Source organism: Mustela putorius, unplaced genomic scaffold, assembly GCF_011764305.1.
Source record: "Mustela putorius furo isolate JIRA1106 unplaced genomic scaffold, ASM1176430v1.1 tig00001692_pilon_pilon_pilon, whole genome shotgun sequence".
Taxonomy (NCBI): domain Eukaryota; kingdom Metazoa; phylum Chordata; class Mammalia; order Carnivora; family Mustelidae; genus Mustela; species Mustela putorius.
This window is the reverse complement of record NW_025421844.1, coordinates 360,299-375,826: the sequence shown is the minus strand read 5'-3', so window position 1 is coordinate 375,826 and position 15,528 is coordinate 360,299. Positions and strand designations below refer to the sequence as shown.

The 15,528-nt window shown below is 40.3% G+C and overlaps 1 gene segment (V, D, J or C); it reads right to left on the bottom strand.

Moving 5' to 3' along the window:
- Positions 1-656: 656 nt before the first annotated feature.
- Positions 657-1,251, bottom strand: LOC101680397. The segment is given in 2 exon segments: positions 657-1,036; positions 1,140-1,251. Coding segments are annotated over 2 exon segments (411 nt in total).
- Positions 1,252-15,528: the final 14,277 nt, after the last annotated feature.

Here is a 15,528-nt window from a genome sequence, read left to right as displayed (position 1 = left end):
TTTTTCTGCTCTCCTCTTGTTATTTCCTTCCTTCTGCTCTATTTAGGATTCAGCTGTTGCTTTTTCTCAATCATCTTTAGGTGTAATGTTAGGTTGTTTATGTAAGATTGTTCTTTCTTCTTGAGGTGCTCCTGTATGCTGTATATTTATGTCCTGGGACCACCTTTGCTGCAGAGAAGTTACAGGATGGTAATAAAGGTTTTTTACTCTTTTCTTCGATTTAATTTTATTTTTTCAGTGGCGATTTTATACTCGTGTGTGTGTGTGTGTGTGTATGTGTGTGTGTGTGTGTATGTGCATGTGTGTGATATTCTGGCTCTGTTGGAGGTTCATGTGATCCACAATGAGTGCCAATAAGATTCTTATAAAAGGTTTGTTGACCTGCATCATGATATTTTTAATTTATTAGTATTTAAGGAAAAGAGGAAACTAATGTAACTGACTTTTTTTTTTTTTGCATGTTAGTATATTTTTCTTCCTGCTACAACTAAGATTCTAAGTCAGAGAGTAAATAGGTAAGCACAGAATAATGTCAAGGAGGCTCCCTTGGGGAAACAGCTCTATGGAGAGGAAACCCCAGACCCTGACAGGAAATAAGCCATAGACTCCATGTGCACCTGCTCCTGGGACTAAAGACAGAATTAGTGAGGAGTGTGCACCCTCTGCTGGTCTTATGCCCTTGTAGATTGAGGTTTGTGTCTGGGTTTACACTGCAGTCCCCTCACTGTGTCTCTCGCACAGTAATACACTGCCGTGTCCTCGGTTCTCAGGCTGTTCATCTGCAGATACAGCGTGTTCTTGCCGTTGTCTCTGGAGATTGTGAATCGGTCCTTCACAGAGTCTGCATAGTATATGCTATTTCCATCACTCCTAATCCATGCGACCCACTGCAGCCCCTTCCCTGGAGCCTGGTGGACCCAGCTCATGCTGTAGCTGCTGAAGGTGAATCCAGAGGCTGCACAGGAGAGTCTCAGGGACCCCCCAGGCTTCACTAGGTCTCCCCCAGACTCCACCAGCTGCACCTCACACTGGACACCTGCAGACACAAGACATCCTAGTCAGGAATCCATCACACACCCATGGTTTCTCTCACTCATATCCACTCACATACTCAATGTCTCTTGTTCTCCAGAGATTACCTTTTAAAAGAGCAACAAGGAAAACCCAGCCAAGCACAAACTCCATGGTGAGTTCTGTGTTTTGACCAGATCAGTATATGTGGACACCTGGAAATCCCAGGCCTGGGGCTCCTCTCCCAGCTGCATGGTCCGGGCTGGGCTGTTTTATTCAGTGGAGGGAGGACCCTATTTGCATGTCCTCTGAGTATATAGTTAGCTCCAGACTCAGGTTCAGTTCTTTACAAGTTAAAAACAAAGATTACATTGTTTCTGGATCGCTTTGTTTAGATGGCACTTTCACAATATGCAGTATTCTTTTTTGGTTGTTTGTTTAAAAAATGCATTTATTGGATGCCTGGACAGTTCAGTGGATTAAAGCCTATGTTTTTGGCTCAGGTCATGATCCCGGATTCCTGGGATCGAGCCCCACATTGGGATTTCTATTTGGCCAGGAGCCTGCATCACCCCCCCCTTCTCTCTGCCTCCCTCTCTGTCTACTTGTGATTTCTGTCTGTCTAATAAATAAATCAAATCTTTAAAAAATGCATTTTTGGTAGAAAACATTGGAAAAGGACATCAATATTATAAATTCCCTTTCAGTGTTAAGAATTCTATCAGAGCCAAGTTCAAATATACCTTTAATATATGAATGAATAAACTTTGTAAAAGTACTAGGATTATCAGTTTCCAAGCTTTCTCTTGTGTTCCATTGTCCTGTGTGTCTGTTTTTATGCCAGCACCATACTGTTTTGATGACAAGAGCTTTGTAATCTAGCTTGAAATTGGAGTGTGGTGACTCCAGGCGGCTTAGTTGCCTGTTTGCTTTCTTTCTTTCATTTTTAAATTTCTTTTATTTTTTTAAATATCTTTTCAGTGTTCAGAATTCTCTGTTTATGCACCACACCCAGTGCTCCATGCAATACATGCCCCCCTTAGTACCCATCACCAGGCTTACCCAACCTCCCACTTCTCTCCCCTCAAAAACACTCAGTAGTCCCTCTGAGACCACAGTCTCTCATGGTTCATCTCCCCCTCCAATATTTCCCAACTCCCTTCTCCTCTCCATCTCCCCATGTACTCTGTGTTATTTCTTATACCCCACAAGTAAGTAAAAACATGTGATAACTATCTCTGCTTGACTTATTTCACTCAGCATAATCTCTTCCAATCCTGTCCATGTTGATACAAAAGTTGGGTATTCATCCTTTCTGATGGAGGCACAGTTGTCCATGTACATATGGACCACATCTTCCTTATCCATTCCTTAATTGAGGGGAATCTGGGTTCTTTCCACAGTTTGGCAACTGTGGTCATTGTTGCTATAAATCTTGGGGTACAGATGGCTCTTCTCTTCACTTGATATATATATTTGGGGTAAATGCCCGGGAGTGTAATTGCAGGGTCATAGGGAATCTCTATTTTTAATTTCTGTTTCTTATTAATATAAAATATACTTTTAAACGTAGGGGTACAGGTCTGCAAAACTATTTTTAGTTTTATAAAGAATCTCTACACTGTTTTCCAAAGTGGCTGCACCAACTTCATTCCCACCAACAGTGTAAGAGGGTTTCCCTTTCTCCACATCTCCAACACTTGTTTACTATCTTGTTAATTTTGTCCACTTTAGCTGGTGTTAAACTGGTGTTAACTCGTGTGAGGTAGAAGTCAAACTCTCTCTCTTTGAAGATGACTTGATTCTTTATATGGAAAGCCGAAAAGACTCCACCCCCAAACTACTAGAACTCATACAGCAATTCAGCAACGTGACAGGATACAAAGTCAATGTACAGAAATTAGTGGCTTTCTTATACACTAACAATGAAAATACAGAAAGGGAAATTGGAGACTCGATTCCATTTACTATAGCACCAAGAACCATAAGATACCTGGGAATAAACCTAACCAAAGAGGTAAAGGATCTATACTCAAGGAACTACAGAACACTCATGAAAGAAATTGAAGAAGACACACAAAAATGGAAAACCATTCCATGCTCTTGGATAGGAAGAATAAACATTGTTAAAATGTCTATACTGCCTAGAGCAATCTATACTTTTAATGCTATTCCAATCAGAACTCCACCGATATTCTTCAAAGAGTTGGAGCAAATAATTCTAAAATTCGTATGCAATCATAAGAGACCCCGAATCGCTAAGGAAATGTTGAAAAACAAAAATAAAACTGGGGACATCACGTTACCTGATTTCAAGCTTTACTACAAAGCTGTGGTCACCAAGACAGCATGGTACTGGCATAAAAACAGACACATGGACCATTGGAACAGAGTAGAGAGCCCAGATATGGACCCTCAACTCTATGGTCAATTAATCTTCGACAAAACAGGAAAAATATACAGTGGAAAAAAGGCAGCCTCTTCAATAAATGTTGCTGGGAAAACTGGGCAGCTATATGTAGAAGAATGAAACTCGACCATTCTCTTACACCGTACACAAAGATAAACTCATAATGGATAAAAGACCTCAATGCAATACGGAATCCATCAGAATCCTAGAGGAGAACATAGGCAGTAATCTCTTCGATATCAGCCACAGCCCCTTCTTTCAAGTATCTCAATGTGGTTTTGATTTGAATCTCCCTGACTGCTAATGATGATGAACCTTATTTCATGTGTCTGTGAGCCATTTGTATGTCTTTATTGGAGAAGTGTCTGTTCATGTCTTCTGTCCATTTTTTTTTTTTTTGACATCATTATCCGTTTAGCGTGTTGAGTTTGAGGAGTTCTCTATAGATCTTGGACATCAATCCTTTGTCTAACATCATTTGTGAATATGTTCTCCCATTCCACGTGTTCCCTCTTTGTTTTGTTGACTGTATCTTTGAAGTACAAAATATTTTGATATAGACAAAGTCCCAAGAGTTCATTTTCACTTTTGTTTCCTTTGCCTTAAGAGACATGTCTTGAAAGAAGTTGCAGTGGCTGATGTTGAATGGTTATTGCCTATGTTCTCTTCTAAAATTTTGATATATTCCTGCCTCACATTGAGGCCTTTTATCCATTTTTAGTTTATCTTTGTGTATGGTGTAAGATAATGGCCAAGTTTCATTCTTCTACACATAGCTGTCCAATTTTTCCTGTGCCATTTATTGAAGATACTGTCCCCCCCCCCCCGCCCCACTGGATATTTTTTCCTGGTTTGTTGAAGTTTATTTGATTGTAAAGTTGCAGGCCCATTACTGGGCTCTCAGCTTTGTTCCACTGGTCTATGTGTCTGTGTTTGTGTCAGTACCATGATGTCTTTGTGACAATAGGTTTGTAGTATATCTTGAAATCAGGAAACATGATGCCTCCAGCTTGGTTTTCTTTTTCTTTTTTTTTTTCTTTTTTTTCTCCAAGTCTTTTTTTTTTTAATTAATTTATTTATTTTCAGCATAACAGTATTCATTATTTTTTCACCACACCCAGTGCTCCATGCAATCCTTGCCCTCTATAATACTCACTACCTAGTACAACAACCTCCCACCCCCCCGCCACTTCAAACACCTCAGGTTGTTTTTCACAGTCCATAGTCTCTCATGATTCACCTCCCCATCCAATTTCCCCCAACTCCCTTCTCCTAACTCCCCATGTCCTCCATGCTATTTTTTATGCTCCACAAGTGAAACCATAAGATAATTGACTCTCTCCGCTTGACTTATTTCACTCAGCATAATCTCTTCGAGTCCTGTCCATGTTGATACAAAAGTTGGGTATTCATCCTTTCTGATGGAGACATAATACTCCATAGTGTATATGGACCACATTTTCCTTATCAATTGGTCCATTGAAGGGCATCTTGGTTCTTTCCATAGTTTGGCGACCCCAGTGGGCTTTGCTGCTATAAAAATTGGGGTACAGATGGCCCTTCTTTTCACAACATCTGTATCTTTGGGGTAAATACCCAGGAGTGCAATTGCAGGGACATAGGGAAGTTCTATTTTTAATTTCTTGAGGAATTTCCACACTGTTCTCCAAAGAAGTTGCACAACTTGCATTCCCACCTTCTTTCAAGATATGTCTCCAAGGGCAAAGGAAACAAAAGCAAAAATAAACTTTTGGGACTTCATCAAAATCAAAAGCTTCTACACAGCAAAGGAAACAGTCAAAAAAAAAAAAAAAAAAAAAACAAAAACAAAAACAGAGAGGCAGACCACGGAATGGGAGAAGATATTTGCACATGACAGTACAGACAAAAGGTTTATATCCAGGATCTATAATAAACTCCTCAAACACAATACACACAAAAGAGACAATCATATCAAAAAAATGGGCAGAAGATATGAACACACACTTCTCCAGTGAAGACATACAAATAGCAATCAGACACATGAAAAAATGTTCATCATTATTAACCCTCAGGGAGTTTCAAATTAAAACCACATTGAGATATCACCCTACACCAGTTAGAATGGCCAAAATTAACAAGACAGGAAACAACATGTGTTGGAGGGGATGTGGAGAAAGGGAACCCTCTTACAGCTTGGTTTTTCTTTTTCAACATTTTCTTAGCAATTTAGAGTGTTGTCTGATTCCATACAGGTTTTGGGGATTTTTTGTTCCAGCACAAAGTAATGAAAAATGTTCCATGCTCATGGATTGGAAGAATAAACATTGTTAAAATATCTATACTGCCCAGAACAATCTGTACTTTCAGCGCCATCCCGATGAAAATTCCACCGGCATTTTTCAAAACAAGGACTTTCAATGACACACACGATCAGGCTGATTTCTTATATTATGCTTTAAATTATTTTAATTTAAATTAAGTTCAGTTAACACACAGGGCATTACTGGTTTCAGAGGTAGATTTAGAGATTCATTGGTTGCATATAGCACTGAATGCTCATTCCATCAAGTACTGTCCTTAATGTCCATCAGCCAGTTACCCCATCCCCCACAGCAACCTCCAGTTTAAACTCAAAATTTTGACTGTAATTTGAGGATTTGGAACGGGGAATGTCCATCCTAGAATTATAGCATTATTTATTTATTTTATCACAACATTATCTGCTTAAATTCTTTTTTTTTTTTTTCTTTAAATTCTTTTTAAAATTATTATTTTTAATTTATTTTTTTATTTTCAGCATAACAGTATTCATTATTTTTGCACCACACCCAGTGCTCCATGCAATCCTTGCCCTCTATAATACCCACCACCTGGTACCCCGACCTCCCACCCCATGACACTTCAAAACCCTCAGATTGTTTTTCAGAGTCCATAGTCTCTCATGGTTCACCTCCCCTTCCAATTTCCCCCAACTCCTTTCTCCTCTCTATCTCCCGATGTCCTCCATTAAAATTATGTTCATTTATCTACCATATAGTTCATTAGTTTTTTACATCATTAATTTTTGATGCAGTGTTCAACAATTCATTATTTTTGTATAACTGCCACTGCTCTTCCCAGCATGTGCCCTCCTTATCTCCCATCCCCAAGTTACGCCATCCTCTGACCCCACCCCTCCAAAATCATGTTTGTTTCACAGAGAAACATATAGATTTCTGATTTTATTTATTTGGCGCTTTCTCTTATTTTTTTGATAAATCTAGGCAGAGGTTTCTAAATTTTATTTTATTTTTTTTCCGAAGAACTAGACCTTGGCTTTTTAATCTGTCCTTTCATTTTTTGGTTTTTATATTATTTATTTCTGCTCTAGTCTTTAGTATTTCCTTCTTTCTGCTGTATTTAGTCATTGTACTTTCTCTAGCTCCTTTAGATGTAATGTTAGGTGGTGTATTTTAGATTTTTCTTGCATCTTGAGGTCTTCTTGTATTCTGTGTATTTCTGTCTTAGGACCACCCTTGCTAATTAAGTAAAAGTGATGAACGTTTTATACTTTTGTGTGAGTGTGTGTGGGTGAGTGTGTTTAATGTTCAGTCTCCACATCCACAACATACCTGGTGGGGTTTCACTTCTTTCTGATGTTGTCACTAACATTGATGCTCTGAAATTTGTTTAAGACAGTGACACCCCCCTCAAAAGACCCTTTCTTCTTTTACTTTGGATTGTTGATGCCTCTGTGCCCTCATGTGCTGCATGCACTTTATGCACCTTCTATCAAGTTTTCACATTGAGCTGGGTGAACTGTGATGCATAATGAGTGCCTCTGGGATTCCTATAAATCTCAGTTGATGAGCATCAGGATATTTGTGATTCATTGGTATTTAGGGACAGGAATAAACAACGTGAGTGACTCTGTATTTTGTGCATTTTAGTATGATTGTTTTCCCATTAGAATAAATATTTGAAGTCAGAGAGTGAAGAGTTAAGCACAGAATCATGTGTGCAGAGAGGGCCCTGAGAGAAAGTGTTCTCTGGAGAGGAATTGCTCGATCCTGACAGAAAAATTTCCCATAATCTCCATCTGTATCTTCTCCTGGGCTTAAAGACAGAATTGGTGAGCAGTGTGCATCCTCTGGTGGTCCCTATCCTCTCCTATAGTGAGGTTTCTGTCTAGGCTCACACTAATGTCCCCTCACTCTGTCATTGCACAGTAATACATGGCTGTGTCCTCGGCTCTAAGGCTGTTTATCTACAGAAACAGTATACTCTTGCCATTATCTCTGGAGATGGTGAGTCAACCCTTCACAGAGTCTGTGTAGCTTTTGCTACTTCCATCATTGCTAATCCATGTGACCCACTGCAGCCCCTTCCCTGGAACCTGGAGGACTCAGCTCATGTGGTAACTCCTGAAGGTGAATCCAGAGGCGGCACAGGAGAGTCTCAGGATCCCCCAGGCTTCACCAGGTCTCCCCCAGACTCCTCGAGTTACACCTCACACTTGACACCTGAGGACACAAGACATCCTGGTTAGGAAATTGTTGCAGACCAACTGTTTCTCCCACTCATATCCACTCTCACACTCAGGGTCTTTTGTTCACCATGAATTACCTTTTAAAAGAGCAACAATGAAATCCCAACCAAGCACAAACTCCATACTGGGTTGTCTGTGTTCTGTCTTGATTACTGATTAGAACACCTGGAAATCCTGGTGCTGGGGTTCCTCTCCCAGCTGCATAGTCAGGGATGGGCTGTGTTAATCTGCAGAGGGAAGGCCTTGTTTGTATGTTCTTTGAGTATATAACAAATTTTCAAGGTAGCATTCTCATGATGGCAGAGACCTAGAGCAGTTCTGAAGGTCCTGGGGGAGTTTGGTCACCATGATATCTTTGCGGGAACCACACCCTTTTATTTTGTAATTTTGCTAGAGAAACTGCTTAAAACCCATTATCTTCCTTTTTTCACATATGCACCCCATCTTCGTGATGTAGGTACCAATTTTACCAGTATTTTACAGGTGGGTATGTACACTCTGCAGCACAGAATGGTTGTGCGAATTTCCAGGTGAGAACAACAGGTGAAATTGAGCCCCAGTGTCTGTGTCTGTGCTCCTTACCATGGGATCTGTTTGCTCCTTTAAACCTCCTGCAGGACAGAGATGGACATGAGATTTGCAGGCTTCCTGAATTTCCAGAATTACCAGTAGACTGATGTGTGGAGACCAGGTCTTTCTGTCATATAAACTTGGAGACAATGGGAAGCCTTGACAGAGACTTACAGAGCTGCTGAATACACTGTGGGTTACCAACAACCACAAGGGGCATTTATGCCTGTTTTCTCTGTACACATCAATGGAAAACTTCAAAAAGATAAAAGAATGGAATTATTTGTTAAACAATTAATGTCAGAACACCTGAAATCAGAAAGTATGCTGTTAGTTAAAGACAATTCTTCATTTCTGAAATGGAGATCATCGTACTTCTACATTCATATTTATTGCCATGATGATATCAATTATATTTTTCCCAATTCTTCACCCTTGGCAAGTTTGATTATTGACATTTTGATGGTTTAATCAAAACATGTAGGACTCTTATCTATTTCCACAGATTTACAAACTGCTTACTGTGTTTCTGTCTGGGAGAAGTTAACAGAACATTTAGCTGGAAACCCTAGAAAGGAGACCAGCCATCAAACAACCTCTTGCCCTGGATCTTGAGCTCCGTGGTTTTTGAGTCAGATGGACTGTGAGTGCACCCTGTTGGTCTTAGTACAGCAGCAGGTGTCACAGACCCTTGCAGAGATACAGGGACTCCTCTTTTCCCTTCCCCATTTATCCAACATGCGAGGAGTTACCCTCTCAGTGTAACTACTACAGACTGTCCTGTTGAAATGATATGTCCTCATACTTACCTACTTTACTTGAGTTCCTCATTCAGCTCCTTAGGCTACAACATCCAACTATATTTATTGTATTCAGAGGTGAACAGGAATTTTGGATCAATTCCCTGTGAACTATAAGGTGCCCACACACTGTGAGGTCTTTCCCTTCTGTTGGTATAAATTCATAGTTTCTATTGTATGGGAAATGTCTCCTGTCTCAGTAAGGGGAGGGACAGCTGTTTTCCTTGGAGGGTTATTCCTAGAAACCAGGTCTCTATATGTTTCAAATTATATTTGATGTGAATCACTAATGAAGTTGCCACTAATCTGAGAATTGTGTTCAGCAGGTATTGGATTTTAGTCATTCAGACAGGTATGAGGTGACATCGTGCCATGGGTTTGATTTGTACTTCCCTGATGATGGCTGATGTTGAGCATCTTTTAATGTATCTGATAGTCATCTGGATGTCTTCTTTCAATAAGTGTTTACTCCCTTCTTCTGACCATTCCCTAACTGCATTCCTTGGGTGTTGATTGTAGTAAAGTCTTTATAGATTATGGATATTAAACTTTATCAGATATGTCTTGTGCAAATATCTTCCCACAATTATGACTCATATGTGGGATTTATGAAGGAAAACAGATGAACATGAGGGGAGTGGGAAAAGAAAAAAACTGTGGGAGGGAAACAACCACAAGTGACTCTTAATAATAGAGAACAAACTGCAGGTTGTTGGAGGGAGACAAGTGAGGATTGGAGAGATGGATGATGAGCATGAAAGAAGGAACCAGTTTTGTGAACACTAGGTGTTGTACGTAAGGATGAATCAGTGAATTATACTCCAAAAACCAATATTACACTGTGTGGTAACTAATAAAATTTAAAGTAAAAATAATAAGAGAAAAGAAGCAGGTCCTAGAATACATGTGTGGTGTCAGGCAGTGAGGACCAGGGGAACAACACATCATAAACATGTATCGTCAAGCTTGGGCTTGTTCCCTGAGGAGGAATGGGAGGTGCAAGGGAAGGCCAGCTGACACTTGTCCATGCTTCATGAGTTCTCAGATGCACCGCGGGGATCCAGCCTGCCCCAAGAGCTCAGGACAACCACACTTGGGCAGGATGTGGGATGCAAGGTGTTTGGACAGTTGTCATTGAGGTGTGGACACAGACGAGTTAGGAAATGCCAACCCATATGGCACCACACAGAGAGTCATGACTGTTTTAGTTAATTATGTCCACAAACAGTCAGGGAGAAAATGGATAAATGCAAAAAGTTGAGTGTCATTCCTCTAGATCCCAATAGTTATGACATTTGGGACATAATTTCTCTCTTTCTATCCAAATTAGAGACGCTATTCAAATTATTCTGAAACCTTAAAAACACTCAGTCAACATGTGAGTGTGTATTTTCTGTATTAGCTGTCAAAAATGCCTGCCTTTAATTCTTTTATTTTAGAAAAAAAAAACACCACATAATACAGAGAATCATAAGGTTTTGAAATGTAAAATGCAATGGTGACAAGCATATACACCACATGATTTCACACTGAAGCATCTCCAACAGAGTCTCATTTCTTCCACCACACCTGACATGTGGACCAGACCTTCCATGTTCAGGGCCTCAGGGCGGGACCTTAGTTTTGCCCCTCATAGGATGTCAGTTGCACCTTTCCAAGAGCTTCCTGGTTTTACTGGTTTAACCGAGTAGAGTTGAGATACATAGAGTATGTTAATGTTTACTGGTTGTGTTGTTCTATTCTACTGTCACATACAAAGGACATAAACAGAAGGCAACTATACAAAAGTTAAAATAAAGCAAATGAATGGTCAAGAAGCAAAATTTAAAAATAGGCAAGTAACTTCCTAACCCTACAAGCTATAAAATCTTGAACAGTGTGGAGATTATTCAAGAAATTAAAAATAGAGTTTTCCTATGACCCTGCAATTGCACTCCTGGGTATTTACCCCAAAGATACAGATGTAGTGAAAAGAAGGACCATCTGTACCCCATGGTTCATAGCAGCAATGACCACAGTCCCCAAGCTGTGGAACGAATCAAGATGCCCTTCAACAGATGAATGGATAAGGAAGATGTGGTCCATAAATGCTATGGAGTATTATGCCTCCATCAGAAAGGATGAATACCCAACTTTTGTAGCAACATGGACGGGACTGGAAGAGATTATGCTGAGTGAAATAAATCAAGCAGAGAGAGTCAATTATCATATGGTTTCACTTACTTGTGGATCATAACAAATAGTATGGAGGACATAGGGGGATGGAGAGGACAAGAGAGTTGAGGGAAATTGGATGGGGAGGTGAACCATGAGAGACTATGGACACTGAAAAACAATCTGAGGGTTTTGAAGATGCGGGGGGTAAGAGGTTGGGGGAACCAGGTGGTGGGTATTAGAGAGGGCATGATTGCATGGAGCACTGGGTGTGGTGCAAGGACAATGAATACTGTTACGCTGAAAAGAAATAAAACATTTAGAGGAGGGGACAAGATGGTGGGGAAGTAGGAGGAGGCCGCCCTTTCAAACTGTACTCTGAACTGAGCTGATTACCTTCCAAAGAACTCCGATCACTCATGAAATAACCTGAAATCAGAATTATACATGTCTGGATCTCTACCAGAGCAGAACACACCAGTGGGCAGAAGATGCCAGTGGGCAGGTAAAGCAGAGTGGAAAAGTCAGATTGATATCAGAAGATAAACCAAAGGGGGAGGGAGCCACCAGAGGCGACCCATTGGAAAGTAATATCCCAATAGGAGAGTGTCCTGAGTCTGGGGACCAGCATTAACTCCGGAGTCTGGTAGAAAGCAGTCAAAAAGAGCAAAGGATCATGGGGGGGAAATTGTGGGAATCGGGGTGTTAGGGACAGGGGATTAAGTCCCCAGATCCAGGACAGCCACCCCTGGTGCAGAGCCAGAGAGAGTGCGGCAGACAAACCAGGTCTTGGGCCCTGAACCACCAGCGCACCTGTGAGCAGATGGGGCCCGGCTCCAGTGAGGGGCTGGGAGCCTCACCAGCCAACAGAAGCACAATCCTTTTGCAGTCCCCACCCAAGTACCCTGCCTTGCAATCAGAGTCCGAGTCACACCCCACCCACTTACCTGAGACAGCCTGGTGCTCTAGACCAGGAAAGACAAAGCAATCCCAGCCTGGGCCAGCAGGAAAATCTCAGTGTGTGATCCCTACTTGGAACCTTTCTGGTAGTCTGGAGCCGCCCAGACAACTGCCCTGCCTTGGTTTTGAGTACAAGCAAAAAATCCTGAGTCCCCAGGGACCACTACTGGGAAACTGCTCTGCCAGTGGCCAAGGAGGGATTTTTTGGGCTTTGCAGCCAGACTGAGGCTTCTCTCTGAGAGGGAGGTCAGGGTGTAGTTTGCTTTCCTCTAAACCTACACAAACCATCAAAAGCAGTCAAGGCAAGAGAGAAAAACAAAAGTAAACACATATAAAAACCTCCAGAGAACAAAAGCCTGAAAAAAACAGTTTCCTCAGAGCCCACCCCCTTGAGGGGGCAGGAGGACTTAACTCACAGAACATCATTGACTGAAAACCCACATAGCAGGCCCCTCCCCCAGAAAACCAACCAGGAAAGGAAAAAAAAAAAAAAAAACAACAAGAGAACAACCACCACTACTTCATAGGACAATTTTTATTATTAATTCGTTCTCACTATTCTGGCTCATTTTTTTTTTTTTTTTGTTACATAGATATTTTTTATCTTTATATAGATAGTTTTTTAATTTTTTTTCAATTTATTTATTTTCAGGAAAACAGTATTCATTTCATTATATAGATAATTTTTAACCTATTTACCGTCACAGTGAGATGTCCAGTACATCAAATTCCATAATAACCTTCTAACCTAAACTTTTTGATACATACACCTGTGTTTTACTTTTGCATTTCTATTTTTTAAACACTTTGTTAGTTTAGTCTAGTTTATTCCTTTTTTAATTTTTATTTTCTAATATTCATATAGAGTTAAACGTCAAAGTAATCCCCTTTCCCCAATTAATGCTACCCCTATAGGTAAACCAATTCTTAATCCCCCTTTATCTTAGGAAAGTTGAGTCCTTTAACAAAGTTGTCAAGATACATCCAGGAAGAATCAAAACAACCTTCCTCGCCCACACTGAGAATTTATAACGACTCTCCCATTTTTTTCTTACACCAGTGTTTCTGCGTTTTTGTGTTTGTCCTGATAGTATATAAATCTTACACTTGGGGTTATTTTTGACGAGGTTCTTTCGTTACTAGCATATATATATCTTTTTTTTCCTCTTGTCATATACTTTTATCAGTCTTTTTGTTTGTCTGTTTTTGTTTGTATACTCATAAATCTTACCTTGGGGCCCATTTGGGCTGAACCTTCTCTTCTATCTCACCTTTCATTCCTGTCTATCTCTCTCTCTTTTTTTTTTCTTTTCCTTTACTTTTTTCTCACATTTGGGTGGGGAACCCTGATTGCTCAGAAAAGTTCCAGGGTGCACCTTGAATGCACCACAGTCGATACACCCAGCTACACCCATTCAGCCATATCTCACCAAAATGAGGAGGAGGAAAGCCCAACAGAAGAAAAATACAGAGGATGGGCCTTATGCAACAGAGCTAATGGCTATCAACATAGACAATATGTCGGAAAGAGAATTCAGGCTAACAATTATCCAAGCAATAGCTAGGTTGGAGAAAACCATAGGTGACCAAACGGAATTGATTAGGGCCAAACTGAAAACGACCAGAGATCATGTTTCCAATGTTAGGGAACAGCTGAAAGCTACCAGGGAGGAACTTCACAATGCTCTCAATGAGTTCCAATCTAATCTAAATTCTCTCAACGCTAGAGTAACTGAGACAGAAGATAGAATTAGTGATCTGGAGGACAAACAGATAGAGATAAAGGATCAAGAGGAAACCTGGAACAACAGCTTATAAAATATGGAAACAGAATCAGCGAAATAAATGATGCCATGAAACGTTCCAAAGTCAGAATTATTGGAATCCCTGAAGGGGAGGAGAAAGAAAGAATTCTAGAAGATATAGTGGAACAAGTTCTCAATGAAAATTTTCTGAGTCTTGTGAATGGAACCAGCATTCATGTACTAGAGGCCGAACGGTTTCCTCCCAAGATTACAGATTCTCGAAAGTCCTTGAGACACCTAATAGTAAGAATGAAGAATTATAATTGTATGAAGAACATCTTAAAAGCAGCTAGGACAAAGCTCCTTATGTACAGAGGAAAGGCCATTAGAACAACGTCAGACCTGTCCACAGAGACCTGGCAAGCCAGAAAGGGCTGGCAAGATATATTCAGGGCACTGAATGAGAAGAACATGCAGCCAAGAATACTTTATCTAGCAAGACTGACATTCAAAATGGATGGAGAGATAAAGAGTTTCCAAGACCGCCAAGGCTTAAAAGACTATGCAACCACCAAGCTGACACTGCAGAAAAATTAAGGGGGGGTTTATAAAAGAGGAAAAATCCTAAGAATAGCATTGAACATAAATATATAGAGAGTCTACAAATAGAAAGACTTCAAAGGTAACTCGATATCAATAAAAATGTATCTATCAATAATCACTCTCAATGTGAATGGCCTAAATGCGCCCATTAAAGGGCACAGGGTTGCAGATTGGATAAAATGACAGGACCCATCCATATGTTGTCTACAAGAGACCCATTTTGAACCTAAAGATACACCCAGACTGAAAGTGAAGGGATGGAGAAGAATCTTTCATGCCAATGGGCCTCAAAAGGAGGCTGGTGTAGCGATTCTCATATCAGATAAGTTAGACTTTAAACTAAAGACTGTAGTCAGAGATACAGAAGGAAACTACATAATCCTTAAAGGGACTATCCACCAAGATGATCTAACAATTTTAAATATCTATGCTCCCAATATGGGAGCAGCCAATTACATAAGAAAACTGTTAATCAAGAAAAAGAGTCATATTGATATGAATACACTAATTGTAGGAGATGTTAACACGCCTCTCTCAGAATTAGACAGATCATCGAAGCAGGAAATCAAGAAAGAAACAAGAGCATTGCATGACACATTGGAACAGATGGACCTCATAGATATATACAGAACATTCCACCCTAAAACAACAAAATACTCATTCGTCTCAAGTGCACATGGAACCTTCTCCAGAATAGACCACATACTGGGTCACAAATCAGGACTCAACCAATACCAAAAGACGGAGATGATTCCCTGCATATTC